The sequence below is a fragment of the Ambystoma mexicanum genome, chromosome 6p (genome assembly GCF_040938575.1).
Source record: "Ambystoma mexicanum isolate Mex_15411 chromosome 6p, UKY_AmexF1_1, whole genome shotgun sequence".
Classification (NCBI taxonomy): domain Eukaryota; kingdom Metazoa; phylum Chordata; class Amphibia; order Caudata; family Ambystomatidae; genus Ambystoma; species Ambystoma mexicanum.
This window is the reverse complement of record NC_090935.1, coordinates 1,439,586,609-1,439,598,923: the sequence shown is the minus strand read 5'-3', so window position 1 is coordinate 1,439,598,923 and position 12,315 is coordinate 1,439,586,609. Positions and strand designations below refer to the sequence as shown.

At 48.9% G+C, this 12,315-nt stretch overlaps 1 protein-coding gene across 1 annotated transcript; it reads right to left on the bottom strand.

Moving 5' to 3' along the window:
- Positions 1-523: 523 nt before the first annotated feature.
- LOC138510481 (nuclear apoptosis-inducing factor 1-like) lies at positions 524-2,553 on the bottom strand. Its single transcript, XM_069626168.1, has 2 exons — positions 1,724-2,553; positions 524-1,409 (listed from the first exon to the last, which is right to left on the bottom strand). The coding sequence occupies exons 1-2, from the start codon at positions 2,142-2,144 to the stop codon at positions 568-570; spliced, it is 1,263 nt and encodes a 420-aa protein (XP_069482269.1). The 5' UTR covers positions 2,145-2,553; the 3' UTR covers positions 524-567.
- Positions 2,554-12,315: the final 9,762 nt, after the last annotated feature.

The window sequence follows — 12,315 nt, the reverse complement described above, 5'->3', positions numbered from 1 at the left end:
GGTGCAGAAGGGGCGCCACCACATGGAGGAGGCGATGCACAGGAGGGGCGTGCCATGCGCCAAAGTATCATCAACCACTGCTTCTAGCACACACGGCTGGTGTTCATCGCATGGAGACAGCACTTGGGGCACTGTGTGACTCTGGGGCATGCACACTGAGGACTGGACACCAATAAAGCACACATACGCAATGAAAATGTCCACACGTTTCCTTTTGTGAAACGAATAAACTGTATTTGAACTATGTACTGTCGTGTCACACCCCCTCCCACCTCCCACCTCCCCCCTGCACACCCCCCCCCCAAACTCCCCCCTTAACTCCCCAACACACCACCCCGCCACCCCCCTGCACACCCCAACACACCCCCTCCCACCTCCCACCTCCCCCCTGCACACACCCCCCCCAAACTCCCCCCTTAACTCCCCAACACACCACCCCGCCACCCCCCTGCACACCCCAACACACCCACTCCCCCCTCCACCCCCCCCCCCCCCTGGAATCCCAACAAAGGTGTGAGTTGGTCTGTGCAGCAGTGTCAGTAGTAGGATTCCTACACTGTCCGGCCACTATTGGCAGCCCCCTCCACTGGCCCCCGGGGCACCCCTGCCTGTGCTGCGGAGGTTCCTCCCCGATCGGCGGATGGGGCTGCTCGGTGTCGAGCTGGCAACCGAGGAGGATCCTGCCTGCTCATTTGGACGCATGGCCCGTATTGTCTGCACAAGGTCAGTGATGGCGTGCCGCACAGCAGCTAGTTCCGCGCAGATGTCCTTTGTGGACGACTCTATAGCTGCCTTCACAGTCTCAGCACATTTATCCATTGCTGCACTTGACCCCCCACATTCAGCAACATGTTCTTCGAGCAGCGAGGAAAGTTGCTGCTGCCGGGTGGCAATCGCCTCCAGAGAATGGTTGGGATTCTGGGCCATGGCTAATGGCAGTGGCATTCCCATTGGGCTGATCTGCCCCTGCAGCGGGGATGGAGTGGCTGGCCAATCGTCATCCTCTGGCTGACCCTGTGTGGCATCCACATGCGGGCTGCTTAGGGACAGGTAGGGGGAATGAGGGTGGCCTGTGGGGCTCCTGACATCACTCTCCTCAAAGGTCCCTGCTTCACTATCGGAGGAGGCAGCAATGGCAGCAGTCTCCCCAAGTGTGCTGCTTGCAGCAGAGGCTGTGGCTTCTGTGGGCATGATTGGTGTGATGTCTGCTGCTGCTGCTGCTGCTGCTGTACTGCCTGCTGGGGTGGCTGTCTGTGCCCTGTCCTGTTTCCCTTGCATGGATTTTGCCTGCTGTGGTGTTTTCCTCGGGACGACAGAGGTGGAGGGTTGTGGCGTTGGCACAGTTGGCCTGGCCCTCTTGGTGGGTGTGGAGGCTGTGGTGTCCTCTTCCTCAAGGTCGGAATTTGAGCCTGTGGTGGGACAGAGGAGGGAGAGTGTTATTGATGGGTCTGCGGACATTGGCCGGGCATTGTTGCGACTGGCATCTCATCAGTTAGTACATGTGGCACATTTCATGCAGGGGAAAAAAGTTGACTCCCTTTTGTGTGGAAGTAGCATGGAGGTATGTGGGTGCCTGCAGTTAGGGTGTGCATGCTGCATGTGTACAGGGTGCAGATCGGATGTATCTGTGGGCAGTCTCCTGCTGATGTGTTGCATTCACACTATGGGCCAACATTGTACTTCACATGAATGGACTTTGCATGCCTTGATTTGAGCCACCTACCTGCATCGCCCGATGTCGGGGCTCCTCTCTCCATTCCTCCTACTCCTTCAATGCTCTGCATTCCGATTGTGGAGGCACAGATTTCCTCCCATGGCTGCAATTTTATAGGGGACTCCGATCCTCCCCCAGTTGCCATTGCCAGGTTCATGTTGGCTGATAGTATGCTCCTGACTCTGAGCCGGAGATCGTCCCACCGCTTGCGGCACTGTTTGACATTGCGGGGTGTCGTTCCCACGGCACTGACCCGCTGAGCTACCAGTGCCCATATGGCCTTCTTCTTGGTTATGGCCGGTCTTGTCAGTTGGTTGGAGAATACCACTGCAGCGTTCTCCTGTAGGGTCTCCGCTAGAATGGTGAGCTCCTCTCTGGAGAAGCGGTCTTGCCGCTGGCGGTCACAGGCTTTTTTCAAAACTTTCGGCATCTTCCTGCAGGTAGAAGGTTGAAGCCGGTATTGGCGGGGTCTCAGGCTCGGATGTCCAGTGGTTTCGGAGGATGGCAATGGATTGTGTTTTTAAAGATGGCCGCCGTGCTCTTTCCCGTTCCGCCGCGGTGACGCTACTTCCGGTTCCGCTTATCTACGGTCAACGCTAATTGCGGTGACCGCTAACTACGGTCACCGCTATGTACGGCGGTGGCGGTGGTGCACCTTGCGCCGCATACGATGCCGGTAGGTGCCGTTTTGGGGGCATTACCGCCATGGCGCTGTTTACATTACCGCCATGGCGTAATGCTCGTGCGCGATGGGTCGTAATGTGGCGCACTTTACACCATCGTCCCACGGCGTTAACGTTCATTACGCCATGGCGGTAATGACGGCGGATTACCGCCAGGGTCGTAATGAGGCCCAAACACTTTTTCACACCGTGAGCGACAATGGACTAAAACCCGAGCTGTTTACCTGACATGTCCCAACATAAGGGTCAGGCAGAGCCAGGCAATTGCCGACAACCACACACACCTGACTGCCGTTTCCCTTCCCCATAGAGATAAAAGGCAGAGCATGAGAGCACACTCTGAGCAAGGCCGAACGCACAGGGAAGAAGCTATTCCAGGACGGCAGTTGAAATGGAGGAGAAAGGCGGCGAGACCTGAAAGGACATCAAGGAGGGAGTTGCCTTGCCTTTTTCAATGCAGACCCAAAAAGCCTCCGACAAAGGAATTATACGACCGGGAATCGCAACTGGCGGATGGTATGACGGATGTCAGTGGTACATGGAACCCTCATGCGCTGATAGCCAGGGCAGGGAGATGCGGTTGCCATTGTGGTACTGTCCTTGACTCCAGCAGCAAAAGAAACGCCAATGAGTTCAGCACAGCTGGTGAGTCAGAAGAACCAGATATGTGGACCGGACTGTATTAGGCTCATGGCTGCAGTGGCAACATTAAGAAGATTAATAGACAGAGGTCTTTTTGTGAATGAACTTGGTACCAGAGATAGAGTGGTCCAGCACCATGTGGGAGCTCTTTCGAAGGTCTCTAGCTGGTACCCCTCTTCTGAACCAAGAGAATGTGGAATTACAAAAGTATTGAAACTACAAGCCAAGGCCATATGGAAGGCCTGCGTGAGGTGTCAAGGTGGTCATACAAGGGTCAAGCCAAAACCCTTGTACAATCGAAAGTCCTTGACACGTTGCAGAAGTTTTGACAATTGTGAAATTGTGAACCCGACTGAGGGAATTGTGCAACAGGCGTTTGCGCCCAGCTGAGGGAAACGCTGTACGAACTGTGATTTTGTGAAGGCCGTGCTTGCCATACGCTAACAGAGTGACCCAGCGATACGAGATCGCCATTCGGATGCCTCTGTTTAAATTGGCAAGTACTTTGGGAGGCTGACACTGAAAGAACGATCAGAGTCCGGCTGAGGGGGATTCTAGGGTGAAGAGTAATCGCCCGATGTGAAGGTTAGCAGAAGGAACTTTTGTTTTGTTGTTGTTTGGAATATCAGGCTCTCTGAAGAAAGAAAATTTGCATGAGTAGAGACATGGGTACAGAAGGACGTGATATAGAGAAAAGGAACTATAAGCTTGTGCTGGAGAAGCCCAGAAGTGTGCTGTGCTCACAAGTCCCGCCTTGTCCTGTGCTAAAAACATGGGGAAGGGAGACTCCGGCCATAACATCCTTACTTATCATTTTGTGAACACTTCTTTCTTTTCTTGTGAACATTATCCCACAATATTTTGTAGAACAGCGGTAATGATTGGCAATAGTTTTATTTTAGTATCAGCCCTTTTTATTTGACTAGACACTACTAGGGATGCATTATTATTATTTGATGGTCGTAGCTTGCTCCCATCTTAGATTTAGGTTTAGATTAGGCATTAATCTCACCCATTTTACAGTTCAGTAAACACCCTTGAACTGTGATCACTTGTGTCTATCTTACTTTGATACCATGCCTTCCTTACAGTGTGTTCCAAGATGGAAAAATAATTGCGTATTCTAAAATGATGACAATGCAAACTTAACATACTAATGTAAAGGAAAATCATGATTCTATTAAAGACAGAGATGAACTATTATACTTTCTCTGTTATCTGTCGAGCAGCACATTGCAGGTAAGATACGCCCCCAAAGTAAAAGGGATAAACTGTAGTCCAAAGAAGGTACAATGGGAACACTGTCTTGTGATTGCGTCTACCATTCCCGACTGACCATTACCCTTAACAGGATCTACATATTTCAGTGTTTCCTGTTTCTTTAGCTGCTGAACGGTAACGCACCTGAGATATCAATCTCAGGCGTAGGTGAGAGGGCACCTGGAGTTCTCATCCCAGGCGGTTGTTGTGCAGCCATTGCAGGGGGCTGCACTGGAGGTTGAGCAGCCAGTTCTGGGGGCTGAGCATGAGGTGGTGCAGCCACTGCAGGGGCTTGTACTTGAGGTTGAGCAGCCAATGCAGGGGGCTGTGCCTGAGGCTGACCTGGCGCAGGAGGTTGTTGGGGAGCTGCTTGTCCGTCACCATCCATGGCAAGGCGCACAAGCACCCTTGTCAGATCACACAAAGGCCGCAACTCACACCACCTTCTCTGCAGCGTTGACGTGCCTCTACTTTCAGGAACAAAGCAGGCCCAGTGGAAAAATTAGACTAGGGCCTCATCACAAGTTGGGTGGTAACGCCGGCGCTATTACCGCCAGTGGTATTAGCCCTACCGCCAAACCCCCCCGGCGCTATTAGCGCCGGATCACGGGTTTGGCGGTAATGGAATTCCCCATTCCCCACTGAGCCCATTTCGGGAATGCCCCATTCCCCATTGGGCTCAATGGGGAATTTTCGCGCTCTTACTGCCGGCGGATTTCCCGCCGGCAGTAATAGCACAAATTTTCGGCGGATTTCCCCCCAGCTCAGAGCTGGGGAAAAATCCGCAGAAGCCCTGATTTGGCGGACCCTTAAATCTGGCAGTAATAGCGTGACCGCCGGATTTAAGGGTTACTGCCAAACTCGTGATGAGGCCCATATGTGTTTTTAACAGAATCATAAGCTTATTTTACGCAGTACAGAAAATCTGCCTTCTTTGTCAAGACCGGATTCTTGTATTATGCTTGTTTAAAGATTAGTTACCGCTGAGGCCACTTGCTTGTTGGATCTGAAAGTGAAATTATTAAACACTGCTTCATTTGACCACTGCACAGCTTTGAGAATATCTTCCAAACGATTCTCAAGGCAGAATGGCTTATGCCCTGCAAACTGAATGTGCTCCGATTCTGCCAGTGCTCATACCTACCTACTAAATACACCTTCTGACCCACCTGGCTAAAGTCGCAGAGGATACTGCTTTGAAGGATATTCTTTGTGCTATAATGAGCTGCACTTCTTGCCTCAACCTCTCGGTCGCTGTCTCATAAGCTTGGAGACATCTGCCCACTTCGACGGTTCCGAAAAAGCAGGATAGGTCATTGTCTTAATATGTTTTTGGATTCTCCTAGATATATATCGGTATGTAGAAACTCACTGCTTCTGGGTAATGGCTATTATTGTATACCTCCAATACCGAAATGTCTGGAGCCCTTTTGCTTGATATGAGACAGAGCATCAAGGCCAACTTTGCTGTCACAGCCTTCCAGAAAGCTCTCTGTTATATGGCCAACTTAGATACATCGGTAGAAACTCTGTGGCGAATCAACTTCCGGGCCACCAGTGGTCCAGGGATGAATATCGGTTTCTAAACCATCAATCGGCCCCACACCTCAAGTAAACCAGGAGGGAGCTGAACAGATTGGAAACACAAGAAAATTATAAACCTTCTTGTCCAATGTTGGTAAAATGGACGGAGTGTCAGGCTTATCTCTGAAAGGTTGTGGAAGCTAAGGACAGTACGGGTCAGTAATTTTTTTTTTTTTTTACTTTTATTTAACTTTTGCACAGAGTTACAACATCATCCCGTTACTATACAGTCAATCATTATCGTACACAGGGAATACTGCATCATTGTGAATACATTGCAATGATTCTACATTATCATCCATCTTTGCACTTTTATTGCTCAGATATTGACGAAATCCTCCCCAAATGTCTCTGGGGTGGCTTGGTGGGGGCAGCATGGTAGAATTCAATTCTTCATTATCACTAGCCCATGTCATGTCTCTCATCCAGTCGTCTATCGTGGGAGATGCCCTGCTTTTCCACTGCATTAATATAGCTTGTTTGGCTAACCACAGTCCTATATTAATAGGTTTATGCTTCGCCAGGTTGATTTTGAGCACAAAGCCTAGTATACATGCCCCATGCTCCCACTCGATAGGCTGGTCCACCATTTCTTCCAGTGCTTCACAAACCCCAGTGCAATATACTGAGAGCACCCCACAGGTCCACAAGATGGGCACCAAATCTGCATCTTCATTTGTACATCTCAGGCATCTCCCGTCTGTAGTTACATACATTTTCTTGAGGCGGGCCGGGGTAAGGTGTACCCTATTCAATATTTTGAAATGGATTAACCTGTATCTAGAGTTAAATGATATCTGCTTTGTAAGCATGCACAACTGCTTCCAGTGTGCCTTGGTAATAGAAATGCTTAGGTCTTTTTCCCACTCCCCCTTAATATCTGGTGCCTGCACTACCCTAGTAGCCAACGAGAGTCTATTCAATGCAGAAGTGGTCTTCTTCACTGTGCCAGGGGTTACTGCATAGTTCAGGATAGGTTGAGAGGGCGGCTCCTGGGGGAATCCCTCCCACACCGCTACTATCCCGGAATGGAGTCTAAGGTATTGTAGTTTCTGTATTGAGGTGTCACCCACCTGTGCCTTAATATCATCCCAATCCATGAATTGGCCACTGCGGTATAAATCTCCAAAGAGTAGTATACCCATTATCCACCAGTGTTGCATCCCTGGATGGGGCCAAGTAGGGTGCATCCCGATGGGCATCTCTGGGCTGTACAGCACTGTACCTTTGGGATGTTGAACCAATCTTGTCCATGCCTATTGTGTCACCCGCTCTGGGTCGAGTTGGTTACTGCCCCCTCGCCTCCCCAGGACCACCTGTGTAATAGGGGAGGCGTATCCATCCCCTGTTTTTCCAGCTCTATGTATGAGGTGCGTTGGCCTCCCTCCGCCCAGTGTGTCGCATAGTATGCTTGTGCCGCCAAAAAGTACCATTCAAAATCCGGCGCTGCCAGTCCTCCCTGCTCATAAGGCAATGTGAGGCATTTCCAGCTGACCCTCACTTGCCCTTTCCACACAAGCGTGGAGCATGAACCAGTGATTTTCGTGAAAAAGGCTCTTCCTGGCAACAGCGGTATCGTACTGAAGAGATGAAACAGCTTGGGGAGAATAACCATTTTCACCAGGGCCACCCTACCCATGAATGAAATAGGGAGTTGGTTCCAGCGGTTGAGTTTGGTGCAAAGCGCGGTCGCTAATGTTGCATAATTAAGGGAGCGTACCATTTTTGCAGAGCGAGCTATTTCTACACCTAAGTATGGACAGCCCAAAGTTGAGGAGAGTGTTGCAGGCAGCACCCTTGTCCTTGGTTTGCCTTGTCCTTGGTTTGGTTCAGAGACTCTCTGGCACTTCCCACCTAGGAAGCTTGCTGCAGAGCCTAGCAAGTCATGCTGTTTGCTGGCTGGGTACTGGTCCTGGAGCTGGTTAAGAGTCCACTGGATTAATCATCTCCCTCTGTTCCATGGGAGATGTTTAGGGGAGGGATCTTGCTTTCCTCTTGGAGGTCTTGGCCTTCCTTCACTGGCGGAAGATGTAAGGCAGACTGTCCCTTAAACCAGGGTCCAATGATGAGTTATTCATTCTGCTTCTGGTGAAGCCGTTTGGTGATCTGCCAAAAGAGGGGCTCAGCCCTCTTTTAAAGCCAAATGGTCCACATGGATTGGTGTAGGCTAAGCCTACCTTAATGAACCAATCCTGGGTCCCCACCAACCATCTCCTGTATGCGTGATGTCATAGCCAGAGTGCTTTGTAACAGAACAGGTAAAGGGGTGAACAGATGTGATAATAAGTCCCACCCAACTTCCTGTCTGTTGTGGATTAAAGAGTCCCTCTGGTTAATGGATCTCTCTGTGGTTCCTGATTAAAGCGGCAGGTCTCCCTTGAAGCTGCGGCGAGACCAGACTTTCTAGCACCGTTAATCCACGTACTCATACCTTCTGAATGGGGTCTCCCTTTGGGGATGACTACTGTAAAACATGCAGTCCCAGACATAACATTTTACTGTCAATCGATACAACTGAGGGCAGGGGCTGGCATCAGGCTGACACAGTGCATATGAAAGGGGTTGGGGTTTCCTGTCTCCTTTGTTAGCCTGTGCATCCAGGCCCCATATGGACGTTGTTTCAATTAAACTTTGATTAGTATGTTAATGTTGCCACTAGCTACAAGACTCAACAAAAGGACAGGGCAGAATCATGGAGCCTTTGTTAGTTAATTAGGTTGGGCATTGCACAGGGAAGGTTTGGCATGGTATACTCCTGGATGTCGAATCCCAACTAAATATGACAGGGGGGACTGCGCCTGTAGGCTGTGTCCACCGAGGGTACACAGGTCTATGTGTATATCTTGCGGTGAGCATAGGAAAATGTCTTCGGATTAGCCCAACACATTTTCCGGAGGTTGATCTACCATCATTCAGTTTAATTTATAATTTCAAAAAAAGCCCAGGTGAGCGCACGCCCAGTGTACGGATGGTCTAATTCCTCACAACCTCATTCACATCCCACAAATGGAGTACTTTGTCATTGTAGGTCTTAAACACCTCACCCCAGGAGTCTGCACACTAGCGGATGTCCCCCCCCCAGGGTACCTTCAATGTGGACATGTCCTGCCAATATATCTGACCTGAAAGAATTCACTGCCCTCAAAGCTTTCTCCTGTGTGGCTAGTGCTGCAAGGAAGTTACCTATATGGACTACATCTGTTCTAGAGGGGATACGGATTCCTTTCCAGATACCAGGCACACCATTTGGCCTAAGCTGATTTACAAGATTGTGTGGTACTGCAGGTTCATGACTCTTTATGAAGTAGTCAGCTTCTCCCAAAAGGCCTGGCTTTCTCCAGGTATCTCGGAAAACCTCCACGTTAGGAGTCTCAGAGACTACCCTAGCACAAGTAGATATGGATGCCCTAGCAAGTCCTGCAAAATTTGATCTCTCAGGGCAAGGGATATTCAAGCCTCCACTGATGGTTCAAACAAGGCAGGAAACCATCCAAGGCACTGCCACAGTGGCATCAGTATAATGGTTCTACGTGATTTCATCGCCACACTTTTCAACGCTGGGTTTTTTGCCGCGATTATTTTGTTCGAAAAAAACATCGCATTTTTTTTGTTTTGGGGGGGTAACCCCCCAAACCCCTCTTTATTTTCTTCTTTTTTTTAACATCCCCAACACCGAAACCCATTTTTTTAAAAAATGTACCCCCCCCCCAAAAAATTCAATGTTTTTTTTTACGAAAAAAAAATCACGGCAAAAACCCCACAATGAAAAGTGCGGCGATGAAATGACGGTATACCCAGTATAACTAGCCTTGCTTGCTGCCTGGCCACAGCCAGCGTCCTTGCTATCATCACAAAAGGAGGGATGGGCGAACCCTATCCCAGGTCCATAGACAGGTAGGAAGGCATTAGTCGATAAGCCTCCAGATCCTGTGTCCAGCTGTAAAACCTGAACAAACAAAACATAGAGGGAGGGCACCCCATCTTATTTTTAAAGCTGCAGTTCAAGGTTTCAAATAACCAATATTAACAAAAGTGGGGCTAACAGCAAACTTTACACAAGTTATAAAGCTTTTTAGATGAGATACAAACATTTAATTTATTACAAAAGCATTTCATTTATCACACTGTCCATATATTTATCAATTTCATAAAAATACACTTTTGACTGTAGACAACAGAGCCGATTAACTAGGTAAATCCATTCACCCGTATATAGCACCCAGTGTACATCTACCACCACACAGCTATAAAACATGTGCAACTGCCTGTTCAGCCACACGACAAAATGATGCACCGGACACAGACCTTTCATGGCCATGAGACTCTGAATAACTGTGTTGTTCAGCTGCCAGTGACTGGAATCCTCCAGTTCTCTTGAATTCAAGTCAGCTATGTCATTGGATAAGCCAGGTAAGTACTCTGCTGTCACTGAGATTTCCCTCTCCAGGCAAAAGTGCCACAAATCCTTGGCCACCACTGCCAGCATCCTGAAGCTTATGTCGCCCAAGCAGTCAATATATCTCACTGCTGAGATATCGTCAATTTTCAACAAGATGAAACACCTCACTCTGCCCTCGGCTAGACACTTGATGGCGAAAGACCCTGCCAGAAGTACCCGAAATTGATGTGAAGCTCCAGTTCTCCCGATGACCACCTCCACTGTGTCGTCAGGTCTACACAGCGAGTATCTCAGCCCCTCCAACTCGTGTCGGATTTGATTACTAGGTCCGGGGACAACCCGAAGATTGCTCGTCTATTCCATGTCTCTGTTTATGGAGCCAAGGGACAATTCAGTCCTTGCCTCCTCTGACAAGGGAAACTTGCAGACTGTAAGGAGCCCTCTCTTCAGGTGCTGCATCTTCAGCCGCTTCAACACACAATCATGTGTGGCTGGGAGAAACAGAAGGGGCCAGACTAATCACTATTCTCACTAGATCTTTGAAGGAGATATTGGATTTCGCTAGGGTCAATTTGATTTCCCTCTTGATGGCATTCACTTTCGCAAGTGGCAATCTGAGCCAGCCTATGGGAGCCTGTCACCGAATCCATTAGGAATCATTGGAATTCTCCATTTTCCCCCAGTTCATCAAAAAGTCGAGTTCTTGGAGGAGGGGCGCTGCTCAGTACACTTATGCTGGCAGAAGGCTCTTGTTATGAGATATGAATATAATCCCTTGCTCCCGGAGTTTGCATAACACTGCCATGAGGAGCTTGTCGAAACACCAAGGAGTCAATGAAAGCCCAAAGGTGTGGCATGTGCGCTCTTATAAGCATTCTATCCACTCGAATTGTAGAAAGCAACAATAGGGTTTGAAAATGGGGACTGTATTGTACACAGGTTTCCCATCCAGACATGCCTTCCAATCCCCTTTCTACAAGATATCCCACAGAAAATGGCTCCCTCACATCTTGAAATAATGGTAGACTAATGACGCACTAAGTGCCCAGAGGTTCATGACCAATCTGACATTTTGTTTCTTCTTGACCAGGACACTTTGCTCACAAAGCTGTCCTGCTTCCATACTGCCCGGGCAAAAGCCTGTTCCCATTCTAACTCAAGAATCTCCTCAGTCAGCAGATCTTGTTCCTATCTATCGAAAAGGAGAAGGGGAGGAGTCTAACCCTGCAAAAGAACTTGAAAGAACCTCAGGCAGATCCCTTGAACCATCTCCAACTTTCTTTCTTATGCTCACTACACCATTTTCGGACCTCTCTGGTCCTTTCAACACTTCTCTCTGCTCCTCACTCTCCAAAACCTTGGGTTCTTCAAATCTGCTCTCGCCTGGATCACCTCCTACCTGGAAGGTCGATACTTTAAAAATCACCTGGAACTTTCATATCTCTGACCCCACCCCTCTCCAGATCCTTGGATCTCTGCACTTCACCCTCTATAACTTTGGCCAAGGAAGGCTCATCTCATCCTTTGACTTTAACAATCACCTTTTTGCTGACAACACTCAAATCTTTTTTTCTTTCCCTTCTTCACCCCAGGCATCTCGTAATAGATTATCAACTGTCTCACTGCAATTCATCACTGGATGGCTCTCCTTTGGCTCATGCATCACCCCTCAAAATGGATGTTACCTTTCTCCCTGCTTCAAATGCCATCCCTCGCTTCCACTCTCCCATCTCCTTCCTGTCTGACCATATTGCTCGCTCGCTGTCACAAAACAACCGTCACTGGAAACTGTATGATCATAAAGAGACTGCCTCCTAATATAGGATGGCTTTCCTCCCAAGAGCACAGCCATCATAAAGTATAAACAAGACATGATGGCTGAGGGCTTAGGCGAAAATATGGGAGGGAGTTATGCTGAACCACTCACAGGCTGTGGGAATGAAAAACAAGAAAATTAAGTACCTATATCCATTAACAGTAGAATCCCCCCGGCCCTCAATTTCCTCTTCTACTACCTGAAAGCTGAATCCAAA